The following is a 22945-nucleotide window of genomic DNA, read 5'->3' on the forward strand; positions in this document are numbered from 1 at the left end:
TGGGATTTTTTCAGTGCGAGCGACGTACAATGTTAAACGTATTGGAAGGCCATTAACTTGATTGATTTTGTGAAATCACCACAATTAATTAAATCTACATCTTCCTATCAATTTAAGTTTTTGAGACGAACAATGATGATTTCAGAAATTTTGTTATCATCTGTGCATATTACATGGGAATTTCATGGATGATGGGGTTGCAAGAATATCGCATTTCTGTGGCGCTATCTCGCAATGGGTTTCTAGTTGATCTGGTAAAAGAAAAGATGGGCGCAGTCCTGAAGCTGGACTCCATTAACAATGGTAATGCATGGAGAGGATATGACATGCTTATCTTCAACACCTGGCACTGGTGGCTCCATACAGGAAGAAAACAACCGTACGTACATACGTAATTAATTAGATTCTCGAACAACATGAGCTGCATGTCTTTTTGGTGCTTCAACGTACGTACGTACGTAGGTCTAATATTAAGAAATATTATTATTGTTTTGAAGTTGCAGTTGGGATTACATTCAACAAGGAGATAGAATACACAAAGATATGGATCGTTTGGTTGCTTTCAAGGAGGGGCTCACTACTTGGTCAAAGTGGGTGGACTCTAACGTTGATCCTAAAATAACCAAAGTATTCTTCCAAGGAATTTCTCCAACCCATTTCAAGTAATTAAGCCCTGATCTTCTACAACTCAACCCGTTTTATATATGGTAATATATATTGAATTTCGAGTTTTGGAATGTAAAAAAGTAATTTTATCAATCTAATAATTCTTTTAGGTAAAAATGATATTTGAAAATTTTATAGAAGAATAATGACACGAGTCTTAAGGTGTGTACTGATCACTTTGAAAAAAGTGTAATCTATCAAAGTATTTATAAAAGCTGAAAATTCATTTTTTAAAAATATATATCAAATTGAGATTTTTCTTAAAAAACACCTACAAAGTTCGAACGTATAGAAAATGTACTCAAAAACCGTCATAGAAACTTTTACTAAATAGTAAACAATTTCTTTTTTGAAAAATTATACTTATCATCTCCACACAATACATGAGTGCCACACATGGTTTTCTAATTTTTATTTTTATTTTTTTTCTTCTTAAATGTAAGGTGTATGGATGATAAATAGAAGAACTTAATTAGTTTAAGAGGAATAAAATAAAATAAATATAAATATAGTGTGTGGTGTGTGCCGTGTGGTATGGTCAACAACAAAATTCTAATTTTTGGTGGTCATGTTGAATTCAACAGTGGCAAAGACTGGAATTCATCGAAGTCCACAACGTGCCATGAAGAAACCAAACCCTTGAGGAGTTCGACATATCCAAAGGGTTCTCCACCAGCAGTAGCTGTTGTAAAGAGTGTGTTGAAGAAAATCTCAACTCTTGTCACATTGCTCGACGTGACTACATTATCCCAATTGAGAAAAGATGGACACCCATCCATTTATGGCTTTTGAGGGAAAAGGGGGAACGATTGTAGTCATTGGTGTCTTCCTGGTGTCCCTGATACATGGAATCAACTCTTATACGCAACTCTTATCACTCCATGAAATTCAAAAAATAATTAGAACTTTTTAACCAATATTATAAACTGTATTTCTAATGGTAATACGCATACTATTCTATGTGCATGTTTGGTGAAAATCGTAAAGCTCCAATTCTATTTCTCTGGTAAATGAAGAAGATGAGTAAAAATAGAATTTAAAAAAATACTTGTATTCAGATGAATGTTATAGATAGTGAGAGGACCTATTTATTAAAAAAAAAAAAAAAAGACCAAGTTAAATAAGGAAGTACATAAATACAATATCTCCTAATCTAAATTGTATTCCAATCAAAATAATATACATGAAATTACGACAACAAAATATAATCGAAATGATTGGTGCCCTTAAGAGGAGTTTTTACTTTTTTGGTAACATGAGATCAGGATAATCGAGGAAAAGTTAGGATTGAAATAAAGATTTTTAAGTTTTAGAGTGTACAAGTGCATACTCTATTTTAAAAATAAATGATTAAATTTAAGATTTACATTAAAAAAAAAATTTATTAATAAACTCTTTTTTTTTTTAAATAAAGTAGGCTGAGCTATTGAATTGATTAGGCTGGGCTTGTGCAAGAGATTGATCGTATGAATTTCACTAACAACTAACTGGGTTGGGCTCACAACTTGGGCTCAATGGATTGATCTTCGAACATTTGTAAAGAAGATTTTTTTATTTGCAAGCAGGTATATATCTCGTTCTCCCTTTTATTCCAGATTTTTCTCTTTGTTTACGTGGTCACTATAAGCGTTATCTATCAGTTTTTTTTAAAAGGAAAATATATTTATAATTGTTAATTATATACTGTTGCGTAATTATTTAAAAAAATAATAATAAAATATGTTGACATAAAAAAAAAAATTAATTTTTTAATAATAAATTTTATTCTTTTTAAAATAATTACGTAATATTTATATATTTTATAATTAATTTAATTACTCGTTTTTTAATGATTATTTTTACAGTATTATAACATTAAAAATTATTATACAAGAAATGACAAAAACAAAGAAAAGAGTTGGGCGGTTCCACGCGTACCGCATACAAGTGTCCATCAACTGCCACGTGGAGTGATCGTCGTTCCGATTTTAATCGGTCTCCCAAAAAACGCAGGGAGAGATGGCGGGAAAATGAGTGCCCTTAAAAGATTTGGCATCACAAAATCAGTACCCAAATTATATTTTCTCCGATCGGACAGGAGAGAAAGAAGTATGGCACAACACGAAACCCTAGGAATACTGGAAGAGATCGAATCCCTCGTCTCCGATCAACTTCAAGTGGTAACAAAACTCTCTCTTTCTCTCGATTCAATGTAATCTTAGCCCAGCCCATCATCAATTTCGCGCTTCTAATTTCCGATATCTTTCTTCAATTACCCTAGTGTTTGTTAATCCTTTTTTTTTGTTTTCGCACTGCCTATTCTTTTTGAGAGAGTGTTGAATTCACCAGTTTTAGAAAGATAAGAAAGGCGAAAAGATTACATGAATTAGGGTTAGGAAGGAACGCAGACTCGGAGCTATAAAAGAGGTTGATAATCCACCTTGAGCTTCAGCTTAATCCCAAGCTCGTTAGTATCTCAGGCTGTGTTATTAGTTCTGGCCTCAGATTAACGGGACTAATAAGCATTGGTTATATGGTGATCAGAACTGAGACTTCTATGCCTGCCAACAACATTTACCTCAAAATTAATGTAACAGAGACCATCGTTTTCTGCTTTCTCATCCTTATTCTACTGGTCTTCTTATTACTTGCAACTTCACGCGACCATATCCTTGTTGTAGTCTACTTTAGGAAGTTGCCATCAGCAGCCTGTTAGCTGAAGAATTTTTCTGAGTTTGTTATAGGATACGCTATGGTAACTACTTTACCATATGAAATTCTTTTTCAGGTTTCCTACAAGTGGCTGAGCCGCAATTATTTAGTGTCATCAAATTCTGCAAAGAGGTAAGAACTGACCTCACCAAATATCGGTTTATGGACTCTCTGCTAGAGCTTGCATAGTTTTTTGTTTTTCAATTAGTTGATTGCTTGTATACATAGGTTGCTTCAGGAGTTTGTTGAAAAACATAAAAGTGGGTTGGAAGTAGTGTATACTTTGTCTGGCTGGTTGAAGAAAGATCTTTCAAATTACCATATAAGGCTTGTTTCTGGCCCTAAACTTGCAGGTGAGACTTTATTCAATGTTTCTTGCAATGAAATTTTGTAATGCGTTGTATAGGATAGAGATTGGAGGGGGCAGGGAGTAAATAATTTTCCAAGAAAGGAAATGCGACTCAGAAAAAACTTTGTTACTAACATAAACTGATAAACTAATCCCTTTTCCTTTCTTTTCTTTTCTTTTTTTGCTTTATTTAAAAGCATTTGTTCTGTGAATCTGTGGACTTGATTTTGTTCTCACTGTTTCAACTCACGTCTCCCCCCTTTTTAAAACACTTTTGAGATTTAATCCAAAAGAACATTTTAAAGCACCCTTGCAGTGAGTATTACTACAAAAATTATTTATCTGATTTATTATGAAATAAGGGTGTGTTGGCAACTTAAAGAAGAGACACTAATGTGGGATCCGTTTCTTCTGATTTTATGCAGAAGCCAAACAAGATTTTGATGGAAATTGCTCAATTCAGGTTTATAGTGTGCAAGCTTGCATTCCAAAAGATCCAGCTGCACTTTGGAATGCTGAGTTTGTACAAGCTGAAGAGCTTTTTAAGCAGCACTTCTCGACTGACAATTGCTTGAGAGATAACAGGTTAGTGTATTTTTATGATTTAAGCTAAGTCCATCACCTTTGTTTGCCATGTTTTATGGTGCCAGTGGCCTTTCTAGTTTTATCTAGTCTATTTTGCCACAATTTCAGATTATATAGTTGCCATAGCTATTAAACCTCTAGGCAGGTTGGCAGAATTCTTCCATTCCCTTTTTACACAGAGACTGCTGAAAGCATCCTTGCACATGGTGCACCAAATTGTAATTTTGACTAAATATGCAATGAAGACCAGCCCAAACCGTCAGAGCAAAGGCAATCACACATGATAAGTCATAATCAGGATTCTCTTTTGCTTTTATTACTGTATACATACTTCATGAGTTGTTTTGGCCTTGTTAATTTGAGCATTTATGTTCAAAATAATTGAAAGAAAGAGTTGATAAAAAGCAATATTGGTCATTCTTTTTAGTGAGTAGTAATCGTAGTCTTTCCATTTACGTGGACACAAACATGAGTTAAATGTTTAACAGTTCTTTCTTGATGCTTACTACAATGCTTCTTCAGGTTCTGTGGGATCTTTAATTCATTTGTCAAGCGGAATGTGGACGAGATTCCTGTTAGCAATGCAAATCAACTGCCCAAAACTGCTGGAGGCCTAGGGCAATGCAAAAGTGGTATTGTGTATAAAAACACCATGGCTCCACGATCTGAGCAAAATAAAGTACAGCAATCTAGCCAAAAAGTTGGTCTGCAGTCTCCCGGTGTGGTAAAAGATGTCAAAAGTGAAAGCAAGGGCACAGGAGTTCATGGTCAGGATACCAAGCTTTCTACAGATAAAGAGAAAGTCCCTCCCTTGCCTGCTGGAAAAAAGAATGTCCAGAATGGGAAAAACCCTTCTGGTGCTGGAGGTTCATTGGCAAATTTTTGGGGTCGGGCATCTGCAAAGTCAAAGCCTTGTGGCCTTGCAGATGATAATACTGTTATTCCAGTTATTCCAAATCCAACCGGTGTGTTTCCATTTAATTATCCTATGCTGTTACAATTTTGATTTTTGTTTTATAAGTAAGAAAATTTATTGATCCTATTGATCCTCATAAATAGGCAAAGCCCAAGTACATAGGTAGTATACAAGAGAGAAATACCCAATTACAGCCACGAGCAAGAAAAAGAAGAATAAAAGTCATTAAAATTGACCCCCTCTAAAACAGCGGCCTTAGCCCAACCTAACAATTTGATTGTTTATTTGACTATAACGGAGAAATTTGTCATGATGGATCTTTTCTTGGTTAAAATTTATGACACAACTGTTCTGCAACCATATTTTCTTAGCTCGGTCTATTAATTATTGGTTCTTGTTATGTTTTAGTCACTAGTGCTGAGGCTCAAATATGTGCTGATGAAGCTGTAGAGGTTGTCAGCAGTGATGATGATGGCCAAGATGTCAATTTTAAGAGAGCCTCCAATGCCGAAGGAATTAGAAAAAGGAGGGTTGTATTTAATTTCTCAGATGAAGATGAAGAAAATGAAGATGCAGTCAATTTAGCATCACCAGATATTCCAAAAGTTCGATCATCTCTAGATCAGAAACAAAGTACCAAAATTTTGGCTTCGGAAAAATCCAATTTGAACTTTGACAAGGAAATAGAAGATAAACCAATGGTCAAGGAAGGGATAGCTACCAACAAGGAATCTAACCAACCAGTGAGAGAGAATTCTCTAGTTACCAGCAAGGCCACAGAAGCTGGGACTTCCTCTAAAGAGAGAGTACAAAGTGGTATTCCAGAAAGTGACATAAACAGGAAGAATACACCAACACTTGCTGTTCCAAATTCCCCTAAAAGGAGAAAAGTGTTGAAGACACAGATTGATGAGCGAGGAAGAGAAGGTATACAGATGATTAGATCCTCAGTTTCTGAGGAGACCTGTGTATGTTATATAATGTTGCATGGTAGTAATTATTTTACCTTTGGAAATTCACTAGCTAAATCTAATCCTAATCAGTTCAATAAATTCCAGATACCTTTTTATGCCATAACTGCTATCTGAAGTAATTAAATTTTTGTGTGTGTGTTCCCACTAGGTAATCCATATTGGTAAAGCACTCCCATTCAATTTGGCTCGCACTAGAGTTTTTTTTTTAATGATCGTTCCATATTGAAGATTAGTTTTTCACGTTTAATAAATTAATTGAAGCTTGTTCTATTAGGTTTGCTAATCTTGTATTTCTGATAAGCTTTTTTTTTCTGAGAGAGAGGAGATTAAAAAAAAATAAGTTGTCTTCTGCATTCACTTCCATTAATGCCCTGTTAAACCAGAAGGCATCACCCAATTCGGTTAGTCATAGTTTCTCTTTTACACCTTTTATTGCTATAATTATAATAATATCTGCATTTTCTTGCTCCAGTAACTAAAGTAATCTGGGAGGGTGAAGAGACAGAAGCAAAGAAATCTGACAGTAGCACAACAAAGAAACTTGACAGCTCTACATCCGACAATACTATTAGCAGGTTAACTATATGCTTCATATCTGCCAATTATGTTTTGCTAGAAATACTATTCCTCAGAACTGCAAGTTTCTTTCTTTCTTTCTTTCTTACTTCCTATGTACTTGAGCTATGTCTACTTTTTGATAAATAAAATATCTTATTACTTATCAAAAAAAAAGTTTCTTCTTTTTTTTTTTTTTTTTGGCTAGGCAAATTTTAAGGGACAACCCCCCTAGTAGTTGGGGGGGTTTTAACACCCAACCTTGGACCCCATGGTTCTAAAGGATCGGGGGCTAGTGCCATTCGGCCATTGGCCCCAGAACTGCAAGTTGTTTGTATGGTTTTCTACCCAACATTTGGCTCAACTTGTTTCAGTTCCGTGGCCTTCGGGCAATTGTATTGATAATGTGTGAGTACAAGTAATTGAGGCATTGGGGGTGGGTGTCAATTATACCACCCTAAGGTTGATTGTCTATCACAGACAAATTATTATGGTTGTGTGTAGATTCTTCATTAAGATACTTTCTGTAGCTGAAAGATAGCTCTCTCTGTATATGGCTAGGCTCTGAATATTGGGTTTATGAATTATGATTTAGGCTTCCTGCAACGAAAAAGTCACCAGCAATGGGAAATGCTGCCCCATCCATTCCAGCAGGCAAAGCAGGAAACAAGAAAGCAGGGAACTTGAAAGATCCTAAGCAAGGAAACATTCTTTCATTCTTCAAGAGGGTGTGAGACGTACAAAAAAACCTGAGCGAAGTACCACTGTGAATACAGAGACGTTTAATTGATGGTTCTTCAGATGCCAGTCTTCATGTAACTATAAGGTTTCGTTCAGTTGGAGGATTTTAAAGAGGTTTGGGGGGAAGATGTTGCTATATTAGTAATTACCTTAATCTTTGCTTGAGGGGGAATCCATGTATTTGCTTTATGAGTCTAGGATTATGTTTGATGGGTCTAATCTACACTTCAAATTAAGAAAAACTAAAAGAAGATGGCATCACGGTTTTGCTTTATATTTGGCTCTGGGAATGGCATCTTGGTGGTCGATCTCTTAGCGATATGAATCAACGAATTTAGCATGACTTGATGATTTTACAGTACTGGGAAGATATCTTTCTACCATAATTGGCATTTTGCGCAGTTCTATACATTTTGTGCAGTTCTACACGAATCGTTCTTTAGAATGACGAGAAAATATCAATCTAACATCAGACAAGTGGTATAAAGGGATTATTCATTCTTCCATAGTTTGCAGTTATGCAGATTAGTTGGAACCCAATTGACTGGGTATTGCTTTTTCTAATCAAGATTATATTTACTTGCCAGCATGATTGTTCTTACCCAGAGAATGGTTCCAAATTGTGGATGGGGTAAAGCGATCAATACAACCACACATTGACCCAAAGAATTTTCATTCACAAGAATGACGCGAAAACCCGTAGTTTGAGGATAAAATCCAAATGGATGTTGCATTCTCACTCAATTACCCGCAGAATCTGAGAGCTAGCTAAGAGTCCAAAGTGAATATGCAAATAGAAATTCATAAAAGTTTACTTTGTGAAAGATGTGAAAGAGGATGACGGAATGATATACATGATTTACACTCAATCTCCGCACAAATGGTGCAGTGTATCCTCAACGGTATTAACCGTCTTGGATCAAGTTGGTCGGCTCACTCAACACATATTTGGGTAGTTCATATTTTGCACCTGCAATAAGTTTTGTAAGGCAAGGATAGAAAAGCTTCAGAAAAAATAGAATCGAAGGATAAAATGAACATTAACATGACAAAAACATCATAGAATTTGCTTTTCAGCGTGAAAGTCAGGACGTATCACATCAGAAAAAGGTACCGATCTTTCTGCCCAAAGTTACTATTAGGTTCAAGTTGTTTTTTTTTTTTTTTTTTTTTTTGGTAAAAAACTTTATTTTCCCCACATGGCCCAAGCGGGTATCTATCAGGGTGAAGTAATTATAAGAAAGGGAAGCAACATGGATTTAAGTACCTCTTTCATCATAGCAAATTGTCAAATCGGCACTTTGAACTATGACCCCTGCACTTTCCACGATTGCTTGCGAAAGGGTTAAGTCAGCTTCAGCAGCAGCTCGAAGTGCATCCCAAATCTCTAATGCCCAGGAAATGAAGATTACATTTCCGTTGTGCATGTGAAACATTAGAAGCATGTCTAAGTAAGATATTTATGATCCCGTACAAGGTCGGCAGAAAATCATAGGAACTTGACAAAAGACTAGATTACTACTCTTTAACTCCCACGGTTATACAATGTCAAAGAAAAATAACCCTAGTTTGGAGAACTTGAAACTTCATAATCTTCTCACAAAGATGCTTGTAATTGATAGCCAAAAGATACAGGACTTACGATAAACAATACGTTGGAAAGATATTTTCTTATCAATCAAAACAACAATGTTATTGTGTAGTGTAATTAAGTAAAAAAAAAAATTGATTGCTGTTGATGTGAAGTGCCAATTGCTACATGAATATTGGAGAATTATCCCATAAGTTTTCTGTGAGGCTTGTATCAAGTTCTGAAGTTCATGACTGCACCTTCTTGTCCCATCAAGAATATGGATATGGTTATTACCTCTAAATCAAAAAAGGAACAAAGAGAAAAAAAAAAACCCTCATCATAACAAATCCTATAGTGTTTGGAGCCATCCTTTTCTTCATCTCTATAGTTGGGTGTTCGCTATCATATACTTCTGATGTATTTGGGTTGTGCCCCTTTGCACTTTGAGTAAAGTTTACCATACTTATCAAAAAACGCATTTGGAGTCGGCTATAAAAGCATCTGATGCCATTTCTCTATACAAGATGGTGCTTCTATCAGAGCATATGCCATCATGCCCTTTAACCCACTGTCAATTTGACCTTTTCCATAACCTTGTAATGGCTTCACTAACAAATTAATAGGGGTTTTCATAGTAAAGCCCAGGAGATAATATGTCAAGCAAAAATCCAATGACGGAAAATTCAATAAAAACTTGAGGCTTTTCTCCATGGCTTTGTAACAAAGACAATAAGCTATGTTAATAATCTTTTACAAGCTATGTTAATACATATAGATAAATATATGAAAGTCATCTAAACATGAAAAAGGTTAATTGTATATTGAACAAGAGATTATCCGTCTTAGACTTCTTCATTCTGATTTCTCAACTCTGTTATACTAGGCAAGCTAACCTTAGATAATTACAAAAGCTTTCCAACAAAATCTTTATATAATCTGAAGCACACTACCTTTCCGGCCACCATAGTGAGGAGCGGTGTCCCAAAACTCATCTCTCAACTGCATGAGCTGAGTCTTTGTTATTGGCTGTGGATGCTTCCAAGGTTTTGGCTTCCGGATCTTTTTCACAGTCCCTGTTTCACATTAGAATATCAGACAGCATCACGATTTACTTTTAAATATCAACATTTGAATCGAGATTGTCAATCTGATAGTGCCCATCATTAGCACACATGGTTGAAACTAGTTACAAAAAAAAAAAAACTTGGAGCGCTTCAATCAACTGGGATTTTTAAATAAGTGATGATTACTAGGCCAACTGGACTTGCTGCACGTGTCTCAATGGAGAATGACAAATTCAAGAAACAATTATGCACACAAAAATGTTCACCAGCTCCTTTATAAAAAAGCAATGCTAGCTTATGTACCTTTAGTAAAAATGACACAGCCACCTTCATGCAGGCACCAGCACTTCCAAAAACTTTGAAACAAGCTGTAATCATATGATCTTGTGATATGGGATTGAAGGACATACGTTGTAAGTAAATGAAATCCAATTATTCAGGACATTAGAATTATGCACACGAAATTTTAGGCTTGACGTTTTGTGAATAAGGTTAAAGTCCATCAGTAATCTAATTGGTGTTGGTAAATAGGGTTCATATATATATATATTGGGATTCAATTTTATTGGCCTCATATTTGGGCCTGGAGGTGATAATCAAAAGCGATTAGAAAAAGAAACTGGAGCTAAAATACAAGTTTATGGTACCAAAGCGGAGACAGGAGAGAAGGTAATTCTTTCATAATGACAAAGAAGTGATGGCCATATGTAAATAGATAACATTTGGACAAGTGGTGTTTCCTTGTGGTGATTAGTATGTAGTCCAGTTTAGAGTGCCATGATAACTGGTTTTTGAGTTATTGGGGTGTTTTAAAGATGGTTTATCCTGTAGAGGTGGTGATTGAATCTAAATGTTTTATCTTGTCTAAGACTGGGGGTGGCATGCTGAGAGTCATCGAAAGAAACTGGAAGTCAGAACATGTGCTTCTGTTTGGCCCATCTTCAGTGCAGTGGCTTGGGAAGGTGTTAGAGGAGAGTTTGGAAGGTGGAAGAAAGGAGGTTTATTCAGCAACTAGAGAAGGATACTGTAGTATTACTGCCCAGCGATGCTCTAATCATCGAGGTAGATATATTGAAGTTGCTGAGTATAACCAGGGGGGGAGAAGAAATGTCTTGTGCATTCCAGAAGGGGAGAATGGTTGGGGGTGGAGGAAGATGCGAGAGATGCTGCTTGAGCCGAGAATGGTGCTTCGGGGTGGAGGACAGTGGGATGCTGTCAAGGGGGGGATGAGACACCAAGCTAGGACGTACAAGGAGGTGCTCGCTTCGACGCTGCCGAAAGGGGGGAGGAAGGGAGACGGTGATGGGAGGGGTTCTGTCAGGGGAGGTGGGCAACGTGAAGCTCTGTCGAAGCAGTATGGCGTGATGAGCAACTCACATGGCAGTAGTTGTGCGACATGTCAGGAGGTAAGGGATGTACGTAGGACATTGCAGGAGATGCAAGGACAGTTAAGCATGCTGCAGAAGGACATGTCCGACGTTTTAGAGGCTGTCGTTCTGTTTAAGGAAAGGGATGAAATGGCGAATTTAAAAGGCAAAGGGAAGGCTTCGGGTGATGGTTTTCAAGTGGGTAAAGGCCGGGGCTTGTGGAGGCAGAAGGGTGGGTTTCCTAAGGCAAGTTCTAAGGTTTTGTCGGGCTTAAGCATACCTGATCGGGTTGGGCCATCTAAGGCCAGGGAGAAGGCCTAGTCGTGCTCGCGCCCAAGTGATGGGGCTGGGCCTGGGCCGGTAGGCCCATGTGTTGAATCTGGGTTCGGGGCGAACCCAAAGTCCACAGAAGGTTCACGAGTCTTTGTGAGCCCCAAACCCGTAAGCTCCAAACCCGTTGAGTTTCAGAGTCTTGGTTTCGTGCCGGAAAGTGTGCCGGCGACGGAAGATCAGGTGGAGGTGGCACAGACGACGCCGACAGAGGAGACGGGGGTCGCCGTTGATGGGCCGCCGTCGTGTTGTGCACAAAATGCGCTGGTGAAGTTCGGATCGAGTTTCTCTCCCCTAAAGGAAGCTCAGACGACGCCGATGGTTGGAGGGGATGAAGGCCTTGCTCAGGCGAATGTTTCTGTCAAAGGGTATGATGATTTTGAGGTGGCTGAGGAGGAGGATGATTCGGTTGATCTTATGCACTCGGTGGAGAACGAGTTGTTTCTCCCTGAGTCGTGCGACCAGATTCTGAATTCGGTGGAGGATGATTTTTTCTTCTCTCAGGCGTGTGATCAGGTGGGGTTGGAAGGGATTCCGGTGGGTGAAGAGTTCCAGAATTTTCAGATTGATAGGAGGGGCATTCCTACTCCATTAAACTACTGCTATCCAACCCAAGCCTCAGACTGGGTCATTAATAAGGTGAAAGAGATTCAACATTACGTGGGGATTAATTGTGAAGGGTATGAAGAGCAGTTCATAGCTTTGTTAGCGGCTATGGAAGCGGGACATCAACAAAAAAGGAAAGGGGATTCGAAGAAGAATCGGGAACTGAAAAAATTAGCGTGGTCGATGAATTCAGAGGGAAGTTCCAGTAGGAATAGGGTAAAAGGGAAGGGGCTGGCTGTTCCCAAATGAAGCCTAAGATTGTGTCTTGGAATGTGCGTGGGCTTAACGAGATAGATAAGCGCCACCGGGTTCGTCACTTGCTTCGTGAGTGGAAATCAGACATTGTGTGTTTACAGGAGACGAAGCTAAAAATGATTGATAGAAAGATGGTGCGAAGTTTATGGAGTGGGGCTCATGTGGATTGGGTTTACTTGGCCTCTATAGGGGCATCGGGAGGAATTGTAGTAATGTGGGATAGGAGGGTGGTGGAAAAAGTGGAGGAATATATAGGGATTTATATGGTAGCGTGCTCCTTTAAAAGTGTGTTCGATAATTTCTTATGGGCTTTTGCAGGTGTCTATGGTCCAAATCTAGATGCTGACAGAGGTTTTTTGTGGGATGAACTAGCAGGGGTACATAGTTGGTGGGATCTTCCGTGGTGTATTGGGGGTGATTTCAATGTTGTGAGATTTCCAAGTGAAAGCTTCAGAAGTAGAAGAGTGAGGCCTGCAAGTGTGGAGTTCTCAGAGTGTATTTTTGACTTGAATTTGATAGATCTTCCTCTCGCAGGGGGCCATGCCACATGGTCAAACAACCGGAGTTAGTCTCGCTTGGATCGCTTTCTTATTTCCCCTGAGTGGGAAAGTCATTTTCCTGAGGTGTGTCAAAAGCGGTTGGTACGTTTAAATTCTGATCATTGGCCTATTTTACTAGACTGTGGTGGTATTCATAGTGGGAGACGATACTTCAAGTTCGAGAACATGTGGCTGAAATCAGAGGGTTTTGTGGAGAGGGTTAAACAATGGTGGATTTCTTATCAGTTCAATGGAATGCCTAGTTTCATTTTTGCGAACAAGCTGAAGGCATTAAAGAGAGACCTGAAGGAGTGGAATAAAGAGTCGTTTGGAGACATAAGGGAGAACAAGAATATCAAGTGGTTGGAGATTCAGGAGTTAGATAGACTTCAAGAGGTGAGGCCACTTTCTGAGGAGGAACAATTACAAAAAACTGTGGTGGTCGCAGATCTTGAGAGAATTATTTTGCAAGAAGAAATGTCTTGGCGTCAAAAGTCAAGAGCATTATGGTTAAGGGAAGGGGATCGGAGTACGAAGTTTTTCCATAGCACTGCAAACTCGCATAGAAGAAACAATAATATAGAGGTTTTGAAAATTGAGGGGATGGAGTGTAGGGATGAGGAAGTTATCAAAGAACATGTTACTGATGTCTTTGAGAAGCTCCTTACCGAGCCAGTGGGATGGAGGCCTACTCTTGATGGGTTGGTTTTTGACACCATTGAGAGGGGGGATGTAGCTAGGATGGAGAGGGTTTTTGAAGAGGTCGAGGTGTATGAGGTGGTAAGGAAGATGGTTTCTCTATGGGGTTTTTCCAAGATTGTTGGGAGGTGATAAAAGATGATCTTATGAAGGTGTTTCAGGAGTTGTACTCGGTTGGAAAATTTGAGAAAAGCCTTAACACCACTCTCCTTGCTTTAATACCTAAAAAGGTGGGGGCAAGTGAGATTGCAGATTATCGGCCTATTAGTCTAGTGAATGGAGTTTATAAGATTATTTCTAAAGTACTAGCTAATCGGTTGAGTGTGGTGTTGGGGAAGATTGTTACCAAGCCTCAAAATGCTTTTGTAAAGGGTAGACAGATTCTGGATGCAGTTCTTATTGCTAATTAATGTTTAGACAGTAAATTGAAGGATAGGAGTTCAGGGATTCTGTGTAAGTTAGATATGGAGAAGGCGTATGATCATGTTAATTGGGATTTTCTTCTATATCTACTGGATATGTGTGGTTTTGGGGAGAGGTGGAGGTCATGGATTAGTTGGTGTATTTCCACAGCAAGATTCTCTGTATTGATCAATGGCAGCCCAGAAGGTTTTTTTGCGAGCTCTCGGGGCTTGAGACAAGGGGATCCGCTTTCTCCCCTACTTTTTGTCCTTGTGATGGAGGCACTAAGCAGGATGATCTTGGCTTTGGTAAATAACGGTTTTGTAAGTGGTTTTCAGGTTGGATCCTTGAGTAGGGGTATTACTACTATCTCTCATTTGTTGTTTGCAGACGATACGCTTATTATGTGTGAGGCCAATTCTGACCAGTTGAGGGCTGTGAAGGCGTTGCTTCTTTGTTTCCAAGCTGTATCTGGCTTAAAAGTGAACTATGATAAATCCGAGGTGGTGCTGATTGGGGAAGTCCAGAATGTCCAAGAGTTAACAGGGATATTGGGTTGTAAGATAGCGTCTCTTCCTATGATGTACCTGGGACTACCGTTGGGTATAAACTCGAGGTCTTGCTCGATATGGGATACGGTGATTGAAAAAATAGAAAGGAGATTGGCAGGTTGGAAGAGAATGTACTTGTCAAAAGGGGGCCGGATCACATTGATTAAGAGTACACTTTCTAACCTACCCACATACTTCTTATCCTTATTCCCTATATCGGCTAGTGTGGCTAGTAGAATTGAGAAGCTACAAAGAGATTTTCTGTGGGGTGGTTTAGGAGAGGAATTTAAATTTCATTTAGTCAAGTGGGAAAAAGTCTGCCGTCCTATTTCTAGTGGCGGATTGGGTATCAGAAACTTGAGATTGTTCAATCGGGCGCTGCTTGGGAAATGGTTGTGGCGTTATACTAAAGAACCGGATGCCTTATGGAAAGTAGTGATTGAGATGAAGTATGGTGGATTAGGGGAGGGTTGGTGTACTAGAGAAGTTAGAGGCACCTATGGAGTGGGGCTATGGAAACATATAAGAAGAGGGTGGGAGGCATTTAATCATCACACTCGGCTTCAGCTGGGTACAGGGTCCAGGATCAGATTTTGGAAGGATGTTTGGTGTGGTAACAACGCCCTTCAAGGTTTGTTTCCTCGACTTTTCCTAATTGCAAGTGATAAAGATGCTACAGTGGCAGAGCTTATGGGAAGGGTGGATGGGAGTACACACTGGAATATCAACTTCATCCGGGCGGCACAAGACTGGGAGGTGGAGAGTTTTGTAGACTTGTATAGTCTGTTGTATTCTTGTCGTCCGAATATCCAGCAGAAAGATGGGTTATGGTGGACTCCAGTGGGGAGAGGGGTATTCACAGTTAGATTCTTTTATAAGGTTCTCACACAAGAACCTGAGTCACAATTTCCTTGGAGAAGGCTTTGGAAGAACAAGACTCCACCCAAAGCTTCCTTTTTTGTATGGACAGCATCCTTAGGTAAGATTCTCACTACAGATAATCTGAGAAAGAGGAGGATAATCATTATAGATTGGTGCTGCATGTGTAAAAGCGAGGGTGAGTCGGTGAATCATTTACTTTTACATTGTGAGGTTGCTAGGTCTCTCTGGTATGAGGTGCTGAATAGAATGGATCTAGCGTGGGTGATGCCAGAATCTGTGGCGGAATTGTTGGCAAGCTGGACCTCTATTAGAGGTGTGCAATAGATCAAAGCGGTTTGAAAAATGATTCCAAATTGTATCATGTGGTGCTTGTGGAAGGAACGCAATGAGCGGACATTTGAAGACAAAGAGAGATCTTTGGCGGAGCTTAAAGTTTTATTTTTTAGAACTCTTTGTACTTGGGCTATTACTGTAGACTTCAATAGCATGAACTTTCATGATTTCTTAGTTTCTAACGTGCCTTCGTAGATAAGGCATATAGGCATTTGTAACTGGCACTTTGTGGCCTATATTGAAATAATAATTCTTGTTTACCTATCAAAAAAAATATATATATATTTCTATTATAGGTTCTAAGGCATAGTTAACGGGCAGGACCGCTTGTTGAAGAGGTGAGCGTTGCCAGGAGGTTTTAGAACAGTAAAAAAGGTTAGTGCAGTTAGTTGCTAATCCTTTAACTCACTGGAAATTTGTAGAATTCAGGACGTTACTTCAAAATTTGACTTGGGAAATTTTAGTTCCAGAAACTCAATTCTCAACCCGATGATTGGATTCACAATCAGCCACTCAATCTACAAGCAAAGAAGTAGCGAAAAATGCAAAGAATGTAGAGAGACAAACAGTTCTCAGGCAATAAATAAGCATAGAAATGAATGAACATTAAATTAAAATCAATTGGAAAAAGAATGAGGAAACAAAGTAATGCACTGATTGCTCGCTGAGAAACAACAAAAAACTTTCAAAACTGATATTCTGTAAATCTTAAATTCTCGCTGGACTCCGCCTACCATAAAATAACCATTTTGACATACGCTTCCAGCCTATTATTCGTTCATTTATTATGACTTGCAAACGGATTTTACTTAAACTCCTGCTCTAAATTTTTTCCCCGCAGGTTTTCTCGGCAACCGAACAGAAGGTAAAACTCTTCGAAACAAACAAATCAGAGAGAGAGAGATGATAGAGTAACCTCACCGTCGGCTTTGGTCTGCGAAGATCCAACACATCCCATTCCGCTTCTGATTCCCACAAGAAATCGCTGCTGCTTCGAGAGAGAGCGAGAGAGAGAGATTGAAAGGATGAGCTCAGAGAAGCATAAGAAGCTTCATTGAGACGCAAAAGTCAAAAAGGACGCGGAGAAGCTCGTGCTGTTGATGTAGAGTTTCGTTTTATCAGTTAATGGTTGCTTAATAATAAACATGGTTGTGGTGGTTGGCTGTCTATGTTCATGTTGGTTGGTGGAGGAGGTAATTATTTCTTTCTTTCTTTCTTTCTTTTTTTCGAGTAATATCTTGGAAATTGTGTTAAATAGTTAATAAATAATATTATTAATTTATTCTAAAAACTATTCTTCTTCTTTTTAATAATTATCTATTTTTATTATGTATTAAATGATAAATAAATAATAAATATATTTTTTAATCAATTACATTACATGATGATTAAAAGATAATGAATAACATTTTACAAAGTATAATAATTATAAGAGATTCCATTTATATTCAAGTGTCTTAAAAGTTTCGTTTATTACATGCACAATTTCATGACATACCGATACTGCATTTGGATTGAAGGCAGTTCATATGGGCATAATTCCTTTCATGGATGAAGGAGATGCGAGATATTTGCACTGAAAGGTACGTTATATTGCACAATGTAATTTTCATGGATGAAGATGTACCCAGTTACATAAACTTGACATGTTTGGCTAATGAGATGAGTCTAGACGAAAATTTTGTTTATAGTAGTAAAATAACTTGAGTTAAAATATTTTTTTGAGTTCTGAAAAATGAAAAGAAAAAAAATTAAATAAAAATATTATAAAATTAAAATATTGTTTAAATATAATTCTTGTTTTGAAATTTAAAAAAATTACATTATTTTTTGTGTTTTATTTAAAAGTTTAAAAAAATTATAATAATTAAATAAAAAAGTTGAGAATTTGAAATTAAAAAATATTTTTTATTTGAATCACGTTTAGAAAAGAAATAATGAAAATTTTTGAAATGAGACGAACTTCCCAAACAACCATCAAGTAGGTGTTAAAAAAATGTGCAGATAGCACCACCCTTGATTAATAGGCTCCACATCTTACTGGTAATCCACCATCAAAACAAGTTTATTACTCAAGATACTAGCATATTTTGAAGAACATCAACTTAACTGGTTGCAGTACTAATACTTAGTTTTTTTCACTACACAAACTTCTGGAAGTGGGGAAAAAAAAATAGAGAACACACACATGTTAACCTTTCCAGGTTTTCTAAACAAGGCTCTCTACTTCTTCTAGGCTTCTATCAGAGAGGCAACATGTATGGTAGCACCCTGCCAAATATTTTCTCTGAACTCAACCTCATTGGCACCTCATTTGCAATTGATCTCTCAAACACATATCCTTGATTACAGTATTGATTCAATTACATATTCGATCAGAAGGAAACATGGTGCTCCATATAGAAGGGGCAGGAAACTAAGCTAACTTTGAAAAGACGGCAAAATACCGTTTGATTAATATCGGAAGGAATCATCTGAACCATACTTGCTCCTGATATTATAATGGTCAAACTTCTGATTATCATAATGCGCTGCCTTCATCTCGGAGGGCCTTGGCTCTGACCCCACTGCTTCATAAACCGTTTCTCCACTTTTATCTCGTTGTCGATGCCTTGTTCGATCTTTCTGGCTCTTAGACTTGCTATAAGGAGGAACCTCACCCGGTCCATAGAATTCTGCATACTCTTGTCGTTTTGAAGACCGGTGCTTACTTGACAATGAGGGATCCTTAAAACTGTTTGATTTGATCTTTGGGGGCTTCATTTCAGAGTATTTGTCACTTCTATTAGGAGTATGGGACTGCCGATTTTCAGAAAGAGGAGCAGGAGTAGTCTGCCTCTGAACCAATGTGGGTTGAACTTCATCTTCAGGCATCCGGAGAGAGTCTTTAAAGGGAGTAAGGCCATTTCTAGGGCCATCTGGTCTGAAACGAGAGGGTATAAAGTAAAGGGGTATACCGGCCAATGCTTCGACTGCAAGCTTGGACAGATCAAGGATGAGCCGTCCAAAAGATGGCCATCCAGGTTCTTCTTTTATGCTCTCCACAATGGGAGTGGGTTTTCCTTTGTTTGAATGATCCTTAAATTCACTGTCTGAAGGTTGCTGCAGCATCAGATATACATTAGGTTAAGCCAACGAGCAAGTAGGCATAAGTGAGTATCTAATTTTTAACAGAAAAATAATGGTCTTGGAGCTTCCAAGACCAACACAGAAAAAATCAAGACTGTTAAGACAACAGAAATAGAATTGAAGAAGTGAAGAATCTTAAGTGGTCTTTGTTAATCTACTTGCACACAAAAGAGAGAATCGGAGAGCCATTGTAAATCAAAACTAATAAACTTATAAAATAGTCATCTTGCAATGCCATGGTAGGAAGTTCTCTTAAAACTATTTTTTGACAAGCACCTTAAATTTTAAGAGAGAGTTCTCTTTATATTATTGAGGATGTCAATGATATGTTTTGATTAGTCTGAAGGCATAAAAAATTGATTGTAAGAGATTTACCATCCTTGACAAGAAAGAAGATCCAAAACCTTGCTGAAGCATACATGTAGCATATCCTACCAAGACAGCTCCAACAACCATAACCACATCTGCCAAAGATCCGAAATAACTTAGTCACTATGTGGCAATGCAACCAAAGCCTCAATTATGATGAAGAAGAAATGTGTACAATATTTAATCAAAATACGTTTTATCCCTTGAAGAAACACAATGAGGGGCTTGCATCTTGACCAAACATAGAAAGCAGAACGTAGGACAGTGTAATATTACAATTTACGTCGATGCTTCTAAATAAGCCCCTTATTTGTACTTGTACATGCATCTAGTTGAGTCGTACAGAGTTCAAATATTGGTTCATGTTCAGAAGTCCAATTTAAATCCAGGTACAAAATACCTTTTGCTCTTTTTAAAGACGGTTATTTACTTACCAAAAAAATTATTCAGCAACAAAATACACTGAGATTAACCAAGTTTTTGAATTTAACGGTATGAACATGTCACTTGTGATTTTATTCCTGAAGCCACCAGGGAAAAGCAGTTACAACCAGCATGAAAGAAGGGCTTCCTACAGCTGAATAAGCAGTAAGCACACCAACCACATGATGCCCCCTAGGATAAAATGCACGATTAGGGATCCAAACCTGTAGCAGAAATTGAACTGGACTGATAATCACAATCTTCCTGATTGAGAGAGATCTGCCGAAGAGCGGCATTTCCTCTATCAATGACTAACAAGGAGCAGGTGGGCCGAACATATACCACATCAAAATCATTTGAGAATTTGGCATCCTCGCTTGGGCCATCTCTGTACCCTGCAACATTTGATTTCCCTCCAGCAATGGTTGTCACACCTACAAAGAATTTTCAACCTCAGCAATGGCTTTTTAATATAGCACCCACTATTCCTCAAGAATAATTTGTGATCAACGTTTTCAGCTTTAGAAAGGATAAAAATATCCCAATACAATAAAAAACTTAATATTCTTTTCCGCTATATAGGTGTATCACTGTATATTCTTTGTTTTTTTTTTAATGACAAGGAACTGCAGAGACCATTCAAATGCAACATTTCTTTTTACCAAGTAAACCCCAGACTCATGTAACATGCTCCGATCACTTTATATTCTACTTCACCGCTAACCTATAAAATCTAAACCTTGGAATCTGTCAAAGTTCCATCAAACACCAACATGCACATTTATAACCTAGCTCCTAGATGTAATTATCAGAGTAACATGAATTGAATATACCAGCATCCCCAATCTTCCTGATGGCGAGGTTCAAGGTATCGGCAACATACACGTTGCCTTTATCATCCATGGTTATGCCTTTGGGATGATTAAAACGAGCATCACTGGGTTTTCCATCCACATGCCCTGTATGACCCTGAAAAGACCCGGCAACCAACCTTCCCCTACTATCTGCAACAATAAAAGGTTCAGAGAAAAATAAACAAATAAGGATCGATCATAAAAGTCAGAATATGAAGATTAGATCATGGCAATCAGCCTGTAACATTAAGACCAATTCACACACTGCTCCACAAATAAAAATCCCACCATCTTGAACACGATAGTTATTGCCATAAGCAAGCAGGCTTACATAATTAATTTAAACTTGAAACGGACAAATGTCAAAGAGAGTAAATTATTGAAGTTCTAGAAAGCAAGAGGACAAGAATAATCATACATTGAGACAATGGCGGAGTGATCCTAACAATGTTGCTATTCATTTCATCAACAGCAAAAAGTTCGCCATCCTCAGAGACACGAATTCTGTAAGGAACCACTCCAATATCATTTCCTTCCACGACAGTCTCGACCAAGTAACCATTCTCAAATTGAAGAGCATTCCCATCTGCATACCAAATATCAAAGGATGTATGTGGAATGTGATTAATGATATATATACATGACATAAAAATTAATAAATAAATAACAAGTGCATAAACACTAGCAAGTAAATCATAATATTTCCAATAATAAGTTAAAAAAACATATTTAAATAACCTGATTGGGGTATTTTCGAGGATGCCCTGGTCCATTTGAGAATAGATGACAAGTGTTTGATCAATGGCCCTGGGTACAGAGATTATTCAGAGCAAGACACAAGTGAAGCAACAGAGAGAAATTCATCAAAAAATAAAAGTGAAATAAGAAAATGGAAAAACAAAATGAGCCTACCCACGAAGCAAACAGATCCATATAACCCAAATTGTTTGAGAGAGAGAGTAGTGAGACCATGATTACCTGCAGGAGCAGCATGAGCTTGAAATTGGAGTGTACAAGCAACAACGAGTGCTATGAAAACGAGAAAGAGATGGGAATTTCTCATGGGTCTCGCAAAAAATAAAATAAAAATAAATCCAAGGCTCAATAGATAGGAGAGAGATCAGTAGGTTTTGGGCTCAGAAATCGAAGAGATTAATTACTTCGACATCTCTGCTTAGGCTGCAAGCAGTAGCAAACTAGCAACTGGGTTTTGTTGCTTTCGTTTTAGCTCTTGGGAATTAGGAGCTTCAACTTCATTCTAGTGTAGCTCGCTCCTCTCTCTCTCTCTCTCTCTCTCTACCCTTTTTAAATCGTGTCTTTTTACTTTCTCTGTACATTTTAAGCTTCTCTCTTTTCTTTTTTTTTTTAAAAAAAAAAGGTGAATTTTTATATCAGAGAAAGAAAAGTCACTGTAGGTGGATTCTGATGCTTAATATCAGTTCTACCTTAGGTTATAGTACAGTAATTTTTATTTCTCTCTCTACTTATCCTTTAAAATCAATAAAAGAGAAAAATATTATCTTTTGATTTCCAATATATTATCATGTTTAATTCCCATTCTTATACTAATAAAGTCCCTAAAATAGGAAAAATATAATAAGACGTGAAAAATAAATATTTTAACTACAAAAAAAATCAATTATTTTTAAAAGATAAATATTTTGACCAAGAATCTCATAAACGTAAATATACAAATTGACATGATTTAATATGGTACGTTAGATTTTAAATTTATTTTTATTGTAAAGTAAATTTAACGTATTATATTAAATCACATCAACTTGTAAATTTATTTTTATAAAATTCTTTTGTTGTCTTAATATTTATTTTTTAAAAAATATTTTTGAGTTATGAATACTAATCCATTAAAAAAGGTGGTGGTTAAGCATTTTTTGGGAATAAAATTTAATAACACGAGCCTTTACAAATATTTTACTATTATACAGCCTCCATTTAACTATTTAATACCTCTCAAATTAAATTATTGTTTGAGAGCCGAAACGTACAAGTTTTGTAACATATTATGATTCACGTTGTCCATCTGAAATTTTCAGGCTTTATGAAGTGTAAATCGAAGTGAGCATGATGTATC

At 37.5% G+C, this 22945-nt stretch overlaps 3 protein-coding genes and 1 pseudogene across 4 annotated transcripts; 2 read left to right on the forward strand and 2 right to left on the reverse strand.

The window, feature by feature from the left end:
* The first annotated feature begins 100 nt into the window (after nt 1-100).
* Nucleotides 101-1639, forward strand: LOC109004846 (annotated as a pseudogene).
* Nucleotides 1640-2578: 939 nt separating this feature from the next.
* LOC109004847 (nucleolar and coiled-body phosphoprotein 1) lies at nt 2579-7751 on the forward strand. Its single transcript, XM_018983553.2, has 8 exons — nt 2579-2825; nt 3434-3489; nt 3586-3710; nt 4132-4291; nt 4814-5256; nt 5616-6134; nt 6654-6756; nt 7332-7751. The coding sequence occupies exons 1-8, from the start codon at nt 2676-2678 to the stop codon at nt 7468-7470; spliced, it is 1695 nt and encodes a 564-aa protein (XP_018839098.2). The 5' UTR covers nt 2579-2675; the 3' UTR covers nt 7471-7751.
* A 382-nt stretch (nt 7752-8133) lies between these two features.
* LOC109004850 (ubiquitin domain-containing protein 1-like) lies at nt 8134-17209 on the reverse strand. Of its 2 annotated transcripts, XM_035693939.1 has the most exons (5): nt 17000-17209; nt 10418-10482; nt 10001-10123; nt 8745-8864; nt 8134-8447 (listed from the first exon to the last, which is right to left on the reverse strand). In XM_035693939.1, exons 1-5 carry the CDS (start codon nt 17029-17031, stop codon nt 8383-8385), a joined length of 405 nt encoding a protein of 134 aa, XP_035549832.1. In that variant the 5' UTR covers nt 17032-17209; the 3' UTR covers nt 8134-8382. The 2 variants fall into 2 exon arrangements, with proteins under 2 accessions (XP_035549832.1, XP_035549833.1); XM_035693940.1 differs by lacking the exon at nt 10418-10482 and having other exon boundaries at nt 17000-17205.
* Nucleotides 17210-18115: 906 nt separating this feature from the next.
* On the reverse strand, nt 18116-22213 carry LOC109005820. Its single transcript, XM_018984864.2, has 7 exons — nt 21832-22213; nt 21592-21660; nt 21272-21439; nt 20833-21003; nt 20224-20433; nt 19583-19671; nt 18116-19180 (listed from the first exon to the last, which is right to left on the reverse strand). The coding sequence occupies exons 1-7, from the start codon at nt 21914-21916 to the stop codon at nt 18533-18535; spliced, it is 1440 nt and encodes a 479-aa protein (XP_018840409.2). The 5' UTR covers nt 21917-22213; the 3' UTR covers nt 18116-18532.
* Between the last annotated feature and the right edge of the window lie 732 nt (nt 22214-22945).

This window comes from Juglans regia, chromosome 9 (assembly GCF_001411555.2).
Source record: "Juglans regia cultivar Chandler chromosome 9, Walnut 2.0, whole genome shotgun sequence".
Taxonomy (NCBI): domain Eukaryota; kingdom Viridiplantae; phylum Streptophyta; class Magnoliopsida; order Fagales; family Juglandaceae; genus Juglans; species Juglans regia.

Coding starts and splice junctions, on each gene's coding strand:
- LOC109004847 (XM_018983553.2), top strand. CDS start 2,676: ATGAGTGCCCTTAAAAGATTTGGCATCACAAAATCAGTACCCAAATTA. Junction 4,292..4,813: donor AATTGCTTGAGAGATAACAG/GTTAGTGTATTT, acceptor ATGCTTCTTCAG/GTTCTGTGGGATCTTTAATT. Junction 6,135..6,653: donor TGATGAGCGAGGAAGAGAAG/GTATACAGATGA, acceptor TTCTTGCTCCAG/TAACTAAAGTAATCTGGGAG.
- LOC109004850 (XM_035693939.1), bottom strand. CDS start 17,031: ATGTGTTGGATCTTCGCAGACCAAAGCCGACG. Junction 10,483..16,999: donor TTCGCAGACCAAAGCCGACG/GTGAGGTTACTC, acceptor ATATGATTACAG/CTTGTTTCAAAGTTTTTGGA. Junction 8,448..8,744: donor AATTTGCTATGATGAAAGAG/GTACTTAAATCC, acceptor AACTTATTGCAG/GTGCAAAATATGAACTACCC.
- LOC109005820 (XM_018984864.2), bottom strand. CDS start 21,916: ATGAGAAATTCCCATCTCTTTCTCGTTTTCATAGCACTCGTTGTTGCT. Junction 21,661..21,831: donor AGCTCATGCTGCTCCTGCAG/GTAATCATGGTC, acceptor CTCTGTACCCAG/GGCCATTGATCAAACACTTG. Junction 21,004..21,271: donor CACTCCGCCATTGTCTCAAT/GTATGATTATTC, acceptor TTATTGTTGCAG/ATAGTAGGGGAAGGTTGGTT.